Source organism: Thamnophis sirtalis, unplaced genomic scaffold (genome assembly GCF_051295495.1).
Source record: "Thamnophis sirtalis isolate CommonGarterSnake01/CBP01778 unplaced genomic scaffold, rThaSir2_p1.2 scaffold_2, whole genome shotgun sequence".
Classification (NCBI taxonomy): Eukaryota; Metazoa; Chordata; class Lepidosauria; order Squamata; family Natricidae; genus Thamnophis; species Thamnophis sirtalis.
This window is the reverse complement of record NW_028261382.1, coordinates 54,053,173-54,071,581: the sequence shown is the minus strand read 5'-3', so window position 1 is coordinate 54,071,581 and position 18,409 is coordinate 54,053,173. Positions and strand designations below refer to the sequence as shown.

Below are 18,409 nucleotides of genomic sequence, written 5' to 3'. Positions count from 1 at the left end.
ACCACCAGCGGTGCTTCCCTCCAGCCTTCGCCCAAAGCCCCCCACCAGGAGGCCAAAGCAGACCCCAAGTCGGAATTTCTGCCCCCCTCCGATCCGCACAGAAAGACCCCGAAGGGGGGGACTCTCTGCAGCAACACAAGCATTCATTGCACGTATCCACCCCAGGGGGCGTAGTTTGAGGGCCCCTGATTTAGTGCAATATAAAAAACGCAAATAAGTTTTCTGCGGACCGCCACAAGTTTCTGACAGGCCCACCCATTGGTGACCCCTGGACTAAACATTCTTGTCTACTCCCGCCACACACAAAAAACAGAGTCCATTTATTGTAAGCATATTGTTTTTCTTTTAATTGGCGGCTTATTGCACAGAAAGCAACAGGAGGTGAACAGTTTGACAGGGTGTAATGCACTTTTTGGGCGTGAGTGGGTGTGCACGTGGATGGGTGTCTGTGAACATGCACCCCGCACGCCGGGTCGCTCGGTTTCGAGAACTACAAAACTACAACAACCGTTGTTTCCCCTCCACCGCCCCTCCTAATGAGGATTTGTGGGGGGGGGAGATCCCTGCCCTGCCACCCCCAAAAAACCCCGGAGAATTTGGGCCAGGGGGTTCAAACGACCCCCTGCCTCAAATTCTCTGAACTCGGGGGCAAAGCTAGCATGTGGGAAAGGCCCCCTTTGAGACGGCAATGGGGCTGAGTGGAGGGGACACCCCCCCTTCCTCCTGAGACAACGTAAGAGCTGGATTAAGGCCTGCTTTCCATATTCATGCCCCCCCCTCCCCAAGCAATGCACATCGAGCGAAAAAAGGCATCTTTAACACATCATTTTTTTGGAGATTATTATTTTTTCCTTGCCTGGGGCATCCCTGCGGAGCAGAATTCCAGCTCTTACTGCATTCCGACATTCTGAGATTTATTGCGTGTATTATTATTATTATTATTATTATTATTATTATTATTATTATTATTATTATTGTTATTATTATCATCATTCCTTTGCCCGTCTTTGGGGGAAATAAATGCACTTATATGAGAAGGGCAGTCCAAATATTGCCCCGGGGGTGGTGGTTTTTCCCTCCCTCCCTCCCTCCCCCTTAAATAAACCAAGTGCTTAAATGGAAATTCTGCATATATCACATTCGGCTACGGAAGCTGTCAGTCACATATTGGAACCAGCTTGCGGTGGGTTTGGTTAGTTGGTTTGGTTTCTTGTACTGAGTTATCTCAGATCGATTGTGGCTTCGCTGGGCCGTGTTTCTTCCTCTTTGGATCGCCGTGTTGCAAACATGCATTCCCAGACTCCTCGGTGGGGACGGGCGTGGGGGGGTAGTCCTCACCCCAAACCTAGCCTTGAGGAGAGAGCGTCCTGAGATCGGTGGTCTTCCAAAGTCCTCAGGTGCCCCCTGAAGCACCTCCCAACGTCTTCTGGTCATTTCTTGGCCTTCTCTTCAGCTGGTTTGCTGTCTTTGGGGTCCATCCCGGAGGACTTCTCAGCTTTCTCCGTCTTGGTTGGCTTTGGGGTGTCTTTGAGACCCGCGGGGGGCTCTTTGGGGCTCAAGGTCTTCTTGGCGTCTTCTTTGGGCTTCTCCTCTTCCTTCTCAGCTTTCTCCTTCTTGGGTTCTTCCTTCTTCTCTTCGGCCTTGACCTTCTCGGCTTCCTTCTTCGCCGTTGGGCTTGGGCTCTTGGCTTTGGCTTCCTCGGCGGGAGATTTGGGCCCGGGATCCTTGGTTCCTTTCTCCACCTCTTTCCCCATTTCTGGTTTGGATGGTGGCTTGGTGGCCTCCTCCACCCCCTTGCTGTCTTCAGCCTTGGGAGCAGCAGGTGTCTTTTTCCCATCAAGGGTAGGTGACTTGGCCTTGGGGCTTTGCTTCTTGTCCCCTTGGTCTTCGGTCTTTTCCTTGGTTGGGGTCTCTGGCTTGGCCGCCTCCTCCTCTTTCTTGCTCGCTTTCTTCTCCGCCAACGGCTGGGCGGGTACTTCCGCTTCTTTCTCGGGCGCCTTCTCCTTTGTTGCCGGCTTAGCTGGTCCCTTTTGGGGCGCCGTGTCCTTTTCTGGAGATTTCGGCTTCTCCTTGATGGGCGTCTTGGCCTTCTCCGGAGATTTCACCTTCTCCTTGACGGGCGTCTTGGCCTTGTCCGGAGATTTAGCTTCCTCTTTTGGGGGAAGCTTGAGCTTTTCTGGAGGTTTCAGGTCTTCTTTTGTCGGGGAAGCGACCTTCTCCGGGACCTTCACCGCTGGAGATTTCTCGGCCTCCTTCGCTGGAGGCTTGAGGTCTTCTTTCGTCGGGGAAGCGACCTTCTCAGGGACCTTCACCGCTGGAGGTTTCTCGGCCTCCTTCGCTGGAGGCTTGAGGTCTTCTTTCGTCGGGGAAGCAACCTTCTCCGGGACCTTCACCGCCGGAGGTTTCTCGGCCTCCTTCGCTGGAGATTTTGGTTTTTCTGGTGCCTTGAGGTCCTCTTTGGTTGGGGAAGCCACCTTCTCCGGGACCTTCACCGCAGGAGGTTTCTCTGCCTCCTTCGCTGGAGATTTGAGGTCTTCCTTGGTTGGGGAAGCCACCTTCTTCGGGACCTTCACCGCTGGAGGTCTTTCTGCCTCCTTCATTGGAGATTTCAGCTTTTCTGGAGTCTGGCTTTCATCCTTGGCAGGAGAGGCAGGTTTTGCTGGAGATTTGCTCTCTTCTTTGATGGGGGAAGTGGCCTCCTCCACTGGCTTCACTCCCGGGATCTTCAAAAATTCTTTGGTTGGGGACACCACCTTGGCCGGAGGTTGACTTTCTTCCTTGGTTGGAGACCCGACTTTGGCTGGGGACTTGGCTTCATCTTTTGCGGGAGATTTAACCTCCTCAGGAGATTTGGCTTCCTCTTCCTTCAAGGTGGGCTCCTTTTCCGATGACGGGGTCTTCTCTGTAGGTGGAGATCCTTTCCCTGTTCCAGCTTCTCCTCTTTCTTCTCCTTCACCGTCTTCCTTTCCCTCCTGGCTTTCCTCTTCTCCTTCTTTTTCCTCTTCTGCTTCTTCTTCCTCCTCCTCTTCCTCCTCCTCTTCTTTTTCCTCTTTTGCTTCCTCCTCCTCCTCTTCCTCCTCCTCTGCTTCCTCTTCCTTCTCCACCACTTCTTCCACAATGACCGTCTCCTTTTCCGATCTCTCCACCACTTTAATTTTCTCCTCGCTCTTGACTTTGAGGTGAACGGGGATGCTCGGGCCCTTGGGGGCGATTTCGGGGAAGGAGAAAATCCCCATCCCGCCGCCAAAGTGGCATTCCTCTCCTTCCAGCAGCTTCCTGTTTCCAAAAAAAGAGAGAGAGTGGGAATCAAAACTGTTGCACAAGGCATTGAATCAAAATTATGTGAAGTATTAATAAAGGTGTAAAGCTTCCTGTTGCACATGTGTGCTAGTCGTTCCCGACTCTAGGGGGCGGTGCTCATCTTCGTTTCAAAGCCGAAGAGCCAGCGCTGTCCGAAGACGTCTCCATGGTCATGTGGCCGGCATGACTCAACGCCAAAGGCGCACGGAATGCTGTTACTTTCGTGACCCGTCAAAAGCGCGGACGACAAAAGCGTGATCGACAAAATCGCGCCTTTGACGTCATCACAGCGCGACGAAAAAGATCGAAAAATTCAAATAAAAATTAATAAAAATTAAATTAAAGCAAGCCGATTCACATAAAGGTAAGGGTTAGGGTTAGGGTTAGGGTTAGGTTAAGGGTTAGGGTTAGCTTTAGAGCGTTAGCGTGAGGGTTAGGTTAAGGGTTAGCGTTAGGTTTTTCGTTACTTTAACGGTTAGGTTTAGGGTTAGGTTTAGGGTTAGGTTAAGAGTTAGGTTTAGGGTTAGGTTTAGGGTTAGGTTTGGGGGGCTTACGGTAACGTTTTCGCTTTATTTTTACATTTTTCGAACTTTTTCGTCGCGCTGTGATGACATCACAGCGCGCTTTTGTCGAGCGCGATTTTGTCCTACGCGCTTTTGTGGTGGAAACCGTTACTTTCCCACCAAAGGTGGCTCCTATTTTTCTACTTGCATTTTTACCTGCTTCCGAACTGCAGAAGCTGGGACAAGTAACGGGGGCTCACTCTGTTCCACGGCGCTAGGAATTCGAACCGCCGAACTGCCGACCTTTCTGATCGACAAGCTCAGCCTCTTAGCCACTGCGCCACCGCGCCCCTGAAGTATTAGTACTGCTTTATAAAACCCTTAGTATGTCCCCATCTGGAATACTGCATCCAGTTTTGGTCGCTACCTTACAGAAAAAGGAGATGGTGATGACTTTGGAAAAAGTGCATTGAAGAGCAACTAAGATGATTAAAGGCCTGCAGACCGAAACATATGAAGAACAGTTGCAGGATTCGGATTTGCCCACTCTAGAGAAAAGAAGGACTGGGCACGACAGAATAGCAGAGCTCCAATATTTGAGGGACTGCCTCAAAGAGGCGACTTATTTTCCAAAGCACCAGAAGGCAGGATAAGACGCAATGGATGGAAATTAAACAAAGAGAGAATCAACCTGGAATTAAGGGGAGAAACTTCCTAACAGGGAGGACAATTAACCAGTGGAACAGCTTGCCACCAGAGGCTGTGGGTGCTCCATCCCTGGAGGTTTTTAAGAAAAGTCTGGACAGCCACTTATCTGATACGGTACAGGATCTCCTGCTGATAGTATCACAGGGCTGGGAGCTTGGGGGTCATCTAGTCCAGCCCCCTCCTCAAACAGGAGACCTTTACAGAACCATACAATGACAGAGTTGGAAGGGGACCTTGGCGGTCATCTAGTCCAACCCCCTGCTCAAGCAGGAGACCTGATGCCATTCCAGACAAATGTCTATATTTTAAAACTGTTGTCAGAACAATTAATAAAAAGAAGGACTAGGGGAGACATGATAGCAGTCTTCCAATATCTCAGGAGCTGCCCCAAAGAAGAGGGAGTCAAACTATTCTCCAAAGCACCTGAGGGCAGAACAAGAAGCAATGGGTGGAAACTAATCAAGGAGAGAAGCAACTTAGAACTCAGGAGAAATTTCCTCACAGTTAGGACAATTAATCAGTGGAACAACTTGCCTCCAGATGTTGTGAATGCTCCAACACTGGTAGTTTTTAAGAAGATGTTGGATAACCCTTTGTCTGAAGTGGTGTAGGGTTTCCTGCCTAAGCAGGGGGTTGGACTAGAAGACCTCCGAGGTCCCTTCCGACTCTGCTATTCTAAAAATACAAGACTTTCAAAAGCAGGGTGGGAAGAAATATGAGGAGGAGGACACAAAGGGAGAGGCTTTTTTTTTCAAAACAGTCAAATCCTGGCCCCCAATTTGGAGCCTAATGTTATAAGACTCTTGTAATATCATGTTTCTGAGCTCTCTTGTAGTGAAATATATAACTATGTCTCCGGAGAGTTGCTTCTGTTTTGCCACCCAAGTATTAACGCGATAAATTTTATCGATCTGCCAGTCAAAGTTAGACCCCGGTCTTCCCACCAGACAGTCAAAGGCTTCTGAAAGAATCTGTTTCAAGTTCTCCTGTTTATCCTCACGCAACCCCCTTACTCTTAATGCCAGCTCCATCTGCCTGTACTGTAGGGGGAGGCTTTTTAATGCTCTCCGAATTTGAATCTTTCTGGGCTCAAGGCCCCAAGTACCTGTAGGCAGCAATCTCGATATCCAGAGCCATTTTGACGTTCAGGAGGTCTTGGTATTCTCTCAGCTGGGCTGCCATCTCCCACTTTGTATTCCTGAGCTCGTTGTCCAGCTGTCCAATCGTATCCTAGGGAAAAGACACAAACCTTCCCTGAACAACTTGTGCACTAAAATGGAAGAAGGCGAGGCCAGGGAACCCGCAGGCGGGCCTCAAACTTCACCAAAGTTCGGGGAGGAACAATTCCCGTCGCAAACGGCATTTTTTTTTTAATAAAGTGTTTTGGAAACGAATGGAAAAGAGACCAAACGAATAAGGCGGAAACGGACCAAAGTCGAGGTGGCGCAGTGGTTAAATGCAGCACTGCAGGCTACTGCTAGATCAGCAGTTCAGCGGTTCAAATCTCACCGGCTCAGGGTTGACTCAGCCTTCCATCCTTCCGAGGTGGGTAAAATGAGGACCCAGATTGTTGGGGGCAATATGCTGACTCTCTGTAAACCGCTTAGAGAGGGCTGAAAGCCCTATGAAGCGGTATATAAGTCTACTGCTATTGCTATTGCTAGGTTAAATCTGTAGCAACGGAAACAGAGCAAGTTAATAGCTAGGGATGGACCTTAATGAAGATGTAGACTTTTGCTCTTTCTACTCCTTGTTGTTTAAAAAGAAAAAAGCTGAGTTTTGAATTGGCATTGTGGGGAAAAAAGTGAATTGTCCAGAAAGATGCTTCCCATCCAAGAAGCTTCTTCAGCTCTGACCGGATGGTGGAGAATGGAAGGATTTATACTCCTTGCAGACAAGCTGGTCATTTGCATCCTTTGAGAGGGTCGTTGAGGCCGCTTGGAGGTTTTATCTGTATCCTCAGGGTCACCTGAGTGGTGCAAATGTCTGTGGAGCCTTTTTGGAACTGCTGAAAGGACCGTTGTAGACTGAAGATAGATGAGGTCCTATCCCTCCACCTCTGTTGAAAGAGGGCTGTTCAATTTGCACATCTCTCCGACCCTGAAGACACAAGTAAACCTGTGGCCTCAACGACTCTAAAAAAGATGCAAATGACCAGCTGCCTGCAAGGAATATTAAATCCTCCAAGTGGCCTCAATGACTCTCTAAAAAGGAAGCAAATGACCAGCTGCCTGCAAGGAGTATAAATCCTCCAAGTGGCCTCAATGACTCTCTAAAAACGATGCAAATGACCAGCTGCCTGCAAGGAATATAAATCTTCCATTCCAACCACCATCTGGTCAGAGCTGAAGAAGCTTCTTGGAGTAGAAGCAAAACCTCTTCAAAGAAAAAACGAAAAAGCCCCATTTCTCCTGGAAAATAAAAAAGCACCTTTGGTCCACAAATCTTGGCTGCGTCTTACCTGATAAGATTGGACATCCAAATGGTGGCGATCCTCAATGTCCAGCCTCTGCCTCTCCAAGGATTCCTTCATCCCGCGGAGAGTTTCCAGCTCTGTCGTTTTGGACTGGAGCTGCCTGCGATATTCCGACAGCTCGTCCTGGGCATTGCGGATGGCATCCGTGTTCACCCTGGCGACTTCAGAGAGCTTGTCCAGCCTCACTGCAGAATGGGAGTCGGGGGGGAAAGAGGGAAGAGCCATTGAGGTTCTGGGGCTTGTGAGTTGGCACCAGTTACAGATACAGATTAAGAGAGTTGGAAGGGACCTTGTAGGTCATCTAGTCCAACCCCCCAGCTCCCCCGCCCAAGCAGACCCTACACCATTTCTGACAGATGGCAGTCCAGCCTCTTCTTGAAAGCCTCCAGTGATGAAGCTCCCACAAGTTCTGTTCCATGGGTTGATTGTTCTCACTGTCAGAAAATTCCTCCTTATTTCCAGGTTGAATCTCCCCTTGGTCCGTTTCCATCCATTATTCCTTGTCTGGCCTTTGGGTGCCTTGGAAAACAGCTTGAACCCCTCCTCTCTGTGGCAGCCCCCTCAAATATTGGAAGACTGCTATCATGTCTCCGCTGGTCCTTCTCTTCCCTAGACTAGCCATGCCCAGTTCCTGCAACCGTTCCTTCCTTCTCCTCCTTGATCTGAAGAAATATGCAGCATCTTGGTTGCTCTTCTCTGCACTCTTTCTAGAGTCTCAACATCTTTTTTTATAATGTGGGTATTGAAGCTTAGTTTGAGTATTGAAGTTCTACTTTACAAGATACAATGGTTGGGCAACATAAGGATAACTGAATGACAGAGTTGGAAGGGTCTAGAACAGAATAGAATAGAATAAGGAAAGAGAATAGAAAGAAGTAAGGAGAATAGAATAGAATAGAAGAATAAGGAAAGAAGGAAGGAGAATGGAATAGAATAAGGAAAGAAGGAAGGAGAATAGAATAAAATAGAATAGAAGAATAAGGAAAAGGAAGGAGAATAGAATAAGGAAAGAAGGAAAGAGACTAGACTAGAATAAGGAAAGAAGGAAAGAGAATAGAAAGAAGGAAGAACAATAGAATAGAATAAGGAAATAAGGAAAGAATAGAAAGAAGGAAGGAGAATAGAATAGAAGAATAAGGAAAGAAGGAAGGAGAATGGAATAGAATAAGGAAAGAAGAAAGGAGAATAGAATAGAAGAATAAGGAAAAGGGAAGGAGAATAGAATAGAATAAGGAAAGAAGGAAAGAGAATAGAATAGAATAGAATAAGGAAAGAAGGAAAGAATAAAGAGAAGGAAGGAGAATAGAATAGAAGAATAAGGAAAAGGGAAGGAGAATAGAATAGAATAAGGAAAGAAGGAAAGAGAATAGAATAGAATAAGGAAAGAAGGAAAGAATAGAAAGAAGGAAGGAGAATAGAATAGAAGAATAAGGAAAGAAGGAAGGAGAATGGAATAGAATAAGGAAAGAAGAAAGGAGAATAGAATAGAAGAATAAGGAAAAAGGAAGGATAGAATAGACTAGAATAAGGAAAGAAGGAAAGAGAATAGAATAGAATAAGGAAAGAAGGAAAGAGAATAGAAAAAAGGAAGAATAGAATAAGGAAAGAAAGAAGGAGAATAGAATAGACTAGAATAAGGAAAGGAAAGAGAATAGAATAAGGAAAGAAGGAAAGAATAGAAAGAAGGAAGGATAATAGAATAGAAGAATAAGGAAAGAAGGAGGGATAATAGAATAAAATAGAATAGAATTGAAGAATAAGGAAAAAGGAAGGCGAATAGAATAGACTAGAATAAGGAAAGAAGGAAAGAGAATAGAATAGAATAAGGAAAGAAGGAAAGAGAATAGAAAGGAAGAATAGAATAAGGAAAGAAAGAAGGAGAATAGAATAGACTAGAATAAGGAAAGGAAAGAGAATAGAATAAAGAAAGAAGGAAAGAATAGAAAGAAGGTAGAATAGAATAAGGAAAGAAGGAAGGAGAATAGAATAAGGAAAGAAGAAAAGAATAGAAAAGGAAGGATAATAGAATAGAAGAATAAGGAAAGAAGGAGGGATAATAGAATAAAATAGAATAGAATTGAAGAATAAGGAAAAAGGAAGGCGAATAGAATAGACTAGAATAAGGAAAGAAGGAAAGAGAATAGAAAGAAGGAAGGAGAATGGAATAAGGAAAGAAGGAAGGAAAATAGAATAGATTAAGGAAAGAAGGAAAGAGAATAGAAAGAAGGAAGGAAGAATAGAATAAGGAAAGAAGGAAGGAGAATAGAATTGAAGAATAAGGAAAAAAGGAAGAATAGAATAAGGAAAGAAGGAAGGAGAACAGAATAGAATAACAGTTGGAATGGACCTTGGACGTCTTCTAGTCCAACCCCCTTCTCAAGCAGAAAACTCAACACCATTTTAGACCGAGGGTTGCCCAATCTCGTCTTAAAAACCTCCCATATTGGCTCTCCCACAACTTCTGAAGGCCAAGGAATCGCCGATTAACATGGGAAAACCTGAGTTTATTAAGAATGGCGTCTCATGATGTTAACAGAATAACACACCATCAAAACTCACAGACGCTCGGCCACTGCTTCATGTTTACGACCGCTGCTGTGTCCCAAGGTCACGTGATATCCCCCTTTGTCCTCCGGGGAAGCCAGATTCACTTCATCGTGTGACTTAACTTCACCAGTGCAGTGATTCAGTTAACGACCGTGGCAAGGAAAGTCACAAAATGGGGCAGAACGTTTCCCTTAGCAACTGAGATTTTGGGCTCAACTGTGGTTGTAAGTCGAGGAGTATCTAACTAATTCACTTTTTTTTTTTGCCAATTAGTGTTGAAGAATTTCTCTCTGCTTAAATGAGCAGACAAGAGGGGTGGGGAAATGGATAATAAAGTGGATAATAAAAAGACTGCAGTAGCAAAGGATTTGCCTTTATTGCTTCATTTCCAAAGGAGGGAAAAATCCTTAGATTTTTCTTGGCAACTTTAAAACTGGTGGGCTGCAATTCCGAGGATGTGATGGCTAGGGGATTCTGGGAATTGAAGTCCATCAGTCCACCTATTGCAGGAACTGGATACTTCTAATTTAATGAAAAGAAGGACCAGGGGAGACAGGATAGCAGTGTTCCAATATCTCAGGGGTTGCCCCAAAGAAGAGGGAGTCAAGCTATTCTCCAAGGCACCTGAGGGCAGAACAAGAAGCAATGGGTGGAAACTAATCAAAGAGAGAAGCAACTTAGAACTAAGGAGAAACTTCCTGATAGTTAGAACAATTAATCAGTGGAACAACTTGCTTCCAGGAGTTGTGAATGCCCCAACATCTTTAAGAAGATGTCGGATAACCATTTGCCTGAAGTGGTGTAGGGTTTCCTGCCTGAGCAGGGGGTTGGACTAGAAGACCTCCAAGGTCCCTTCCAACTCGTCTAGTCTAGTCTGAAAAGTTGCCAAGGCTGGACACCCCTTAGAGTTCAATAGAGTAGATTCAGTATTAATTACGTTGTCTAGCAACAGAGCAATTTTCCGGAATGCAGCAGCATCTGCTTAGCAATCTAAAATATATTCTTACTAATATGACACGGGGTGTGGGGGGGCTTCATGGGAATATATATACATATATATATATACACACACACACACACACACACACACACACAGACATATATATATATATATATATATATATATATATATATATATATATATATATATATATATATATATATATATATATATATATATATATATATATATATATATATATATATGATTTTTTACAACCCCTGGTAAGCCCCAATTATGGGAGGAAGCTAACTGCTTCCATCATCTGTCCTTCGGCTCATCACAAGAGTCCATCATGACAGAAACCCAATATTTTTCCTGTTGCCTTTGTTATATGTGTTTTTTTTTATTTGTGCTGATAAATAAATAAAGGGAGACTAGTATAGATCTATTTCAAGCTATTTAGCTCTCATCAGCTAGCCATACCCTTACTGGGATTTGAACCTTACATACTAGGCAGAAATCTTAGCCATTAGGCCACAGGCTCTTATCCGTTATCAGCGAAGCCAGGGTGAAAGGTATCTATTAGATTTTTTACAACCCCTGGTAAGCCCCAATTATGGGAGGAAGCTAACTGCTTCCATCATCTGTCCTTCGGCTCGTCACAAGAGTCCATCACGACAGAAACCCAATATTTTTCCTGTTGCCTTTGTTATATGTGTTTTTTTTTATTTGTGCTGATAAATAAATAAAGGGAGACTAGTATAGATCTATTTCAAGCTATTTAGCTCTCATCAGCTAGCCATACCCTTACTGGGATTTGAACCTGGGCTATATTACATACTAGGCAGAGATCTTAGCCATTAGGCCACAGGCTCTTATCCGTTTATCAGCGAAGCCAGGGTGAAAGGTATCTATTAGATTTTTTACAACCCCTGGTAAGCCCCAATTATGGGAGGAAGCTAACTGCTTCCATCATCTGTCAATCGGCTCGTCACAAGAGTCCATCACGACAGAAACCCAATATATATATTTCCAGGAAGCTGGAGGCGGATTCTCCCTAGCTGGAACTCACTTTGCAGTCTGACTCAGCAAACCCAGAGATTTTACAACAAGGAAGAGTTTTAATCCAGAAAGGAACCCGTGACGTAGCAAGATTCTGCGTAGACCAGGCTGGTTGTTTCTGGAGTTTGACGGGCATCTTTATACACCGTTGTGGTGCAAAGCCGGCTTCACACTGAGCCACGCAAGGGCGTTACGCAAGCACAATCCCCACTGCGGTTTTGGTTAACTGAAAAGAGACTGCAGGAAAACTCGTCTCCCGAGAACTAAATTCATTTCCTATTTCTACCTGGCTGACAGATGCTCTCCAAACACCAGGATGGCAGGAGATGCTTCACTGCGAACTGCAACAAGAACGTTGCTTTTTTTAAAAAAATCCAGCCCTGTCTTCTGCTCATCATCTTCCTGTCTGTTTAAGTGAGTTTGCAAAAAAAACCAGTGGATAGGCGGCGCTAAAAAAAAAAGAAAAAGCCGCTTGCATCAAGAGTTTGCAGATCATTCCAGATGCTGGCGTTGTATTTTTAGCAGCCGATGGAGACATGGCTGGTTGTTTGAAACAGAATTATGATGGAAGATTACAAGGGGAAAAAAACCCGGAGGAAAAAATAGGGTAAATGACTACTATATTGGCAGCAGGAAAATAAAATGGGAATATTTTTATATGGGTATAACCCTCCACTTAACAGTTTGTTTAATAACCAAAGCTGAAACAGCACTGAAAATGAAGACTTATTGAGGGCCTACGGTATAGTTATAGGTCATACTATAATTTGTTTGGTTTGGGGGGGGGGGGGGTGTTTCTCGGTGAATTCAGCCAGGATAAACTCAAACCTATATTTTTACAGCTTGCCCCATGCGTAAACTCAACTCATGTTGCCGTAGGCAATCAAATGAGGTTAAAAGGGTCGAAGTTTCATGTTGTGTGATGAGGTTTAATGCCATGAATGAATCCAGTCCCATCCAATATTGAATAGAAGATGGCATGTGTAGCTCAGGGTTGATTTATGGAGTCCTTGGGGTCCTCTGAGTTTGGGGGAGGGGGGGTTCTTGTAGATCTTTCACTGTCAAACTAGGTAACATCATCAGTGTTAGAAGGGAGCGGGGTTTGTGGAAGGGAAGGAGGAGGAAGGGGAAAGGACTGGAGGAGTCCTTGATGTTCTCTGAACTTGGTGGTTTTCTTGCAAGCGTTTCATTACCCTACTAGGTAACATTATCAGTGCTAGAAGGGAGTGGGGTGTATGGAGGAGGAGGGGGGGAAGGACTGGAGGAGTCCTTGATGTTCTCTAAACTTGGTGGTTTTCTTGCAGACATTTCATTACCCTATTAGGTAACCTCATCAATATTAGAAGGCAGTGAGCTGGAGGAGGAGGAGGAGGAGGAGGAGGAGGAGGAGGAGGAGGAGGAGGGGAAAAGGACTGGAGGAGTCCTTGATGTTCTCTAAACTTGGTGGTTTTCTTGCAAGCGTTTCATTACCCTACTAGGTAACATTATCAGTGCTAGAAGGGAGTGGGGTTTATGGAGGAGGAGGGGAAAAGGACTGGAGGAGTCCTTGATGTTCTCTAAACTTGGTGGTTTTCTTGCAAGCGTTTCATTACCCTACTAGGTAACATTATCAGTGCTAGAAGGGAGTGGGGTGTATGGAGGAGGAGGGGGGGAAGGACTGGAGGAGTCCTTGATGTTCTCTAAACTTGGTGGTTTTCTTGCAGACATTTCATTACCCTATTAGGTAACCTCATCAATATTAGAAGGCAGTGAGCTGGAGGAGGAGGAGGAGGAGGAGGAGGAGGAGGAGGAGGAGGGGAAAAGGACTGGAGGAGTCCTTGATGTTCTCTAAACTTGGTGGTTTTCTTGCAAGCGTTTCATTACCCTACTAGGTAACATTATCAGTGCTAGAAGGGAGTGGGGTTTATGGAGGAGGAGGGGAAAAGGACTGGAGGAGTCCTTGATGTTCTCTAAACTTGGTGGTTTTCTTGCAAGCGTTTCATTACCCTACTAGGTAACATTATCAGTGCTAGAAGGGAGTGGGGTGTATGGAGGAGGAGGGGAAAAGGACTGGAGGAGTCCTTGATGTTCTCTAAACTTGGTGGTTTTCTTGCAGACATTTCATTACCCTATTAGGTAACCTCATCAATATTAGAAGGCAGTGAGCTGGAGGAGGAGGAGGAGGAGGAGGAGGAGGAGGAGGAGGAGGGGAAAAGGACTGGAGGAGTCCTTGATGTTCTCTAAACTTGGTGGTTTTCTTGCAAGCGTTTCATTACCCTACTAGGTAACATTATCAGTGCTAGAAGGGAGTGGGGTTTATGGAGGAGGAGGAGGAGGAGGAGGAGGAGGAGGAGGGAGGAGGAGGAGGAGGAGGAGGAGGAGGAGGAGGAGGAGAAAAGGACTGGAGGAGTCCTTGATGTTCTCTAAACTTGATGGTTTTCTTGCAGACGTTTCATTGCCCTACTAGCTAACTTCATCAACATTAGAAGGGAGTGAGCTGGAGGAGCAGGAGATTAACTGTGGGCTCCTCGATGCCCTCTCTGAGCTTGGGTTTTTATGTTTGCAGACATCTTACAGATGTTACCTAGTAATGAAACATCTGCAAGCAAGCCCCCCGAGAACTCTGTCACCCAATCAGAATTTAGGTCTCGGATCCCTGTCTGCGGCTGATGGATCGTGGAGTTTCTCGAGATGGAAGTCCCAGTCGTTACGTCCCATGGAGTCAGCACCTCGGACAGCGCCTTCGCCTTGAGCGCATCGGGGGTTTCTCTCTCTCTCCCAGGCGCGCTTCCCCCGCGCAAGTTTCCTCCGGGGGGGGGAGTCAAGAAAAGATATTAAATGCGGATTAGCAGCCCTAAGGCTCGAGGGCGTGGAGGGGGGCGTGGGCAGGGGGGCCGTGGGAGCTAACAGGGCAATAAGTTATGGAAGTTGGGTAGGATATTAAGCTGACCGGTTGCAGATTTCGTTCTTCGAGGGGTCGCCCCAGTTTTTTTTTTTAAAAAGGGGAGGGGGGACATTGCAATGCGGGTCGAAAGACAGCCCGGGAGTTGGAGGGGGGGTCCCAAGTCTGGCCGCACCTCCCCCCTTCTTCAAAAAGGGCTCCCATTCGTCCTCCAGCGATTGGGGGGGGGGAGAGATGATTCCCAACAAATTTGGGGGAAGTTGGCAAGCAACCTCGCTGATGGGGGGCGGGAAAGAGTCGCCTTTTCTGCCGGTAGCCGCATCAAACTCCCCAGCCCCCCCTCCCCACATCATTCTTCCTCTTCCCACCCCCCACCCCACCTTTCCGCTTTAAATCACCCCTCCCCGCCCCCTTCCCACGTCTCCATCCTAGCTGGCGCCTGGCCGAATATAGGAAGGGGAAGGAGGGGTGGGGGTGGGGTGGAGTGTCTGCAAAGATGGAGAGGGAGGGGTGGCAAAGGAGGCAAGTCACGCTGCACCAGTCTGGCCCCTCCTTGCACCCACCCAACACGCCCCCCCCAAACGAAAAAACTGCAGGAGGGAGTTTGGCCTCCAGTTGCCGGCCGCTGCCAGCCTAAAACTGCGGCATCACCGGTTGGCGCACCCCCCCCCCGTGCCCGAGCAAAATCCAAAGGGACCCCCCCCCCACATACACACTTTCCTATGTGTCCCCCCCCTCCACCCCTGCACCAGGGCCGGGGGGGGGACTGGAACCAGCAAGGGCGCAACCAACCTTTTCCTTCCCCTCCCAGCCCCAAAACACAGCAGAACCCTATTCTCCCCCCCCCCCCCGCCCGCCCACCTCTGCGCAGATCCTATGGGTTGCTGGTTGCGATTTTTCTTTACTTTCATTTTTTCTCTGGTCCCCGCGTCCTCGCTGCTTTCCCCCCTGCTCTTCGCAACCAACCCCCGCAGTCCTGGGGAAGGGGTGAGGGGGCGTCGCTCCCTCTTCCGCAGTGGGGAGACAGGACACCCCATTAAGAGAGGCTGGCTTTTGTCTCTGGGAGAGAAAGCCCCCTGCCAACTTGGGGTCAGTCAAGGGTGCGGGACCCCTGGCGGTCACCCCTCACTCATCCGCCTTTGCCTTTTATCGCCCCCCCCCCCAGTCTGAGATGATGAGCCGTCTCTCTTCCCCCAAGTTTGAGGGAGTTTAACGCCTCCATCCCTCACTAAAATGTACAAGGCTGGGGGGGGGACCCACCCACCCACCCACACCCAAGAAAGAAATGTATAAAAATGTGGAGGAGAGTGAATGAAACTGACTGGGGGAAGCGTGTTTCCTTTGAGCCTCTTCATTACAAAGCTTTCATTCGGAGGTCGTCTGAACTGTCTCTCTCGGAACAATTTGACCCCGTTTTCAGAGCGCAACTCCCCCACCCCCGCCGCGTCCAACACTTTCCCGCAAGGTCACTCCGTAGGAGTGGGGGGGGGGAGAATTCAGCTTTGCACAGCAATTTTTGGCCCGTGTCTTCTTGGCCCGATGGATCGATTCAGTCGAGTCATCGAAATCATTTCCCGACGTTCAGATGTTAGGTAGGTTCGCCCTTCCGCTTGCGTCCGTTTTAAGAGTTGCGACTTGGAGCGTCCTACAACAACTCGAATCCGTTTTATAGTCTTCTCTCTCCCCCCCCCTCTTAAAAGTTACGGGGAAGGCAAAGGGAAAGGATGGGGGGGGTCCTTGAATGACGCACCCTCATTTCCCTCCCTCCCCTCTATAAGCAACCTCACGGGGGGGGGATTAAGGGGGTTGATAGATATTTAACCCAGACCCTGGCACTTGCCCTGTGCCCTGCTCTTTCCGCGCAATTGTTCTGCCCCCCCTCCCCCAAATCTGGATTGCGGAGCCCCCCCCCCCCTCCCGCCCCCAAGCCCCGCATTCTGCCTCGGGTCTCTGGGCTTCTATCGATATCAACTAATGATGCTATGATTTATATTGAATATATAAGCCGCCCAACTCCTAAGCGATTCAGCCTTCTCTCCCCTTAAACACGAGCGGGGGCAGAATTAACAGAGTGGGAAGGGATCTTGGAGGTCTTCTAGTCCAGCCCCCCTACTCAAGCAGGCAACCCTATACTTAATTCTGCCGACAGTTCGATCCTGACCGGCTAAAGGTTGACTCAGCCTTCCGTCCTTCCGAGGTGGGTCAAATGAGGACCCAGATTGTTGAGGGCAAGAGGCCGACTCTGTAAACCGCTTAAAGCACTGTAAAGCGGCATATAAGTCTAAGGGTTATTGCTGTATCACTTCAGGCAAACGATTGTTCTCTCTCTTCTTAAAAACCATTCCTGCCTTCCGGCGCTTCAGGGAGCATTTGACTCATCCCTAGTAGGGAGCCTGGCGCCCCTCCCCACCCCAGGGTGTCCCCACCCACCCCTCCCCTTTCTTCCAGGGTCCCCCCCCCCCCACCCGACTCACCTCGGAAAAACTCCTCGGACTGCAGCGAGCTCTTGAAGGCGTGTCCCTCCAGCTGAGCGCGGATCTCCTTGAGAGCCGAGGTGACGTCGGACTGGACGGCGGGCAACTCGCGCAGCTCGAAGACGGCGGCCGGCCCGCCGCCTTGGATCTGGCGCAGCAGCTCGGCCACCTCGTCGCCGTGGCTGCGGCGTAGGAAGACGCTCTCCTCGCGCAGGGATGCCAGCTTCTTCTCCAGGTCGCCTTTGGTCATTTGGGCTTGCTCGGTGAATTTAGCCAGGGCGCGGGCGGCCGCTTCGTTCTCCTCGCGCAGCCGGGCCTCGTCCTCCAGCCGCTGGCGCAGCGCCCCCACTTCCTCCTCCAGCCGCTCTTGCTCCAGCCGCAGCTGCCCCTTCTCGTTGCTGGCCCTCACCAGCACGCCGCGCATCTCCCGGATCTCGCGCTCGTACAGCTCGCCCAGCGCCGAGCGGCCGGCTTGCTGCTGGCGCAGCGCAGCCGCCTCGCCCTCCAGCTGCCGGTTTTGCTCCTCCAAGGCGCGCACCTTGTCGATGTAGCCGGCGAAGCGGTCGTTGAGCGACTGCAGCACCTCCTTCTCGTTGCGCCCCCGCGCAACTCGCCGTTCAGCGACTCCAGGCTCTCGGTGGACGAGCCCAGCTGCCGCCGGGAAGCTGAGCCCCAGGAGCGGGACCAGCCCTGAGAGTGGAAGCCGCTGGAGGACAAGGAGCCGACCCCGGAGCGCGAGAGCCCCGCCGGGCCGGCTGAGCGCAAGCCGCCCCCGGCATCCTTGCGATAAACCATAGGGCCGCCGCCGCCGAATAGCACCTCCGCGCCGTAGCTTAGCATCGCGCCGTCGGAGAGGGCACTGCGGCAGGCGGCCAGTGGGGCCCGCTTATATGCAGCCGGAGCCGCCCCTCCGAGGAGCGAGGAGGAGGGAGGAAGAAGAAGAGAGGAGGAGGAGGAGGAGGCGGCACCGAGCGCCGCCTTGCCTCGCCTTTCCTCCCCAGGCGGCGTCTCTGTGCAACCATCCCTCCTCTCCTCGGGAGCCCCAGGGCTGGGGGGGGGGCTTCCTTCCACCCAGACAGACCCTCCCAAACTACAGGCGCAGTGCAGAGGTAGACCAAGCCTCCCACCCTCCAAAAAAGACTTTGCGGGAATACTATCCCAAGACAACATAAAGTGAGGTTTGAAAGAGACAAGAACAGAAAAAGAAAGGGGGAGAGGAGGGGAGAAGGAGAGGAAGAGGAGGGAAGGAAGGAAGAGGTAAGCGGAGGAGGGTGGAAGGGAGAGAAAGAGAAGGAGAGAGGGTAGAAGGGGAAGAGGAAGAGTAGGGGTAAGGGAGATGGAAGGGAAGAAGGAAGGGGAAGGAGAGGACGAAGGAAGGAAGTAGAGAAGGGAGGGAAAAGGGAAAGGAGAGGAGGGAGGGAGAGAAAGAGAAGGAGAGAGGGTAGAAGGGAAGGAGGAAGGGTAGGAGTAAGGGAGATGGAAGGGAAGAAGGAAGGGGAAGGAGAGGACGAAGGA

The 18,409-nt window shown here is 48.9% G+C and overlaps 1 protein-coding gene across 1 annotated transcript; it reads right to left on the bottom strand.

Annotated features, from left to right (window-relative positions):
* Positions 1-1,430: 1,430 nt before the first annotated feature.
* On the bottom strand, positions 1,431-17,511 carry LOC148048833 (uncharacterized). The gene is made up of 4 exons (XM_087703481.1): positions 16,895-17,511; positions 6,973-7,172; positions 5,617-5,741; positions 1,431-3,276 (listed from the first exon to the last, which is right to left on the bottom strand). Exons 1-4 carry the CDS (start codon positions 17,316-17,318, stop codon positions 1,431-1,433), a joined length of 2,595 nt encoding a protein of 864 aa, XP_087559607.1. The 5' UTR covers positions 17,319-17,511.
* Positions 17,512-18,409: the final 898 nt, after the last annotated feature.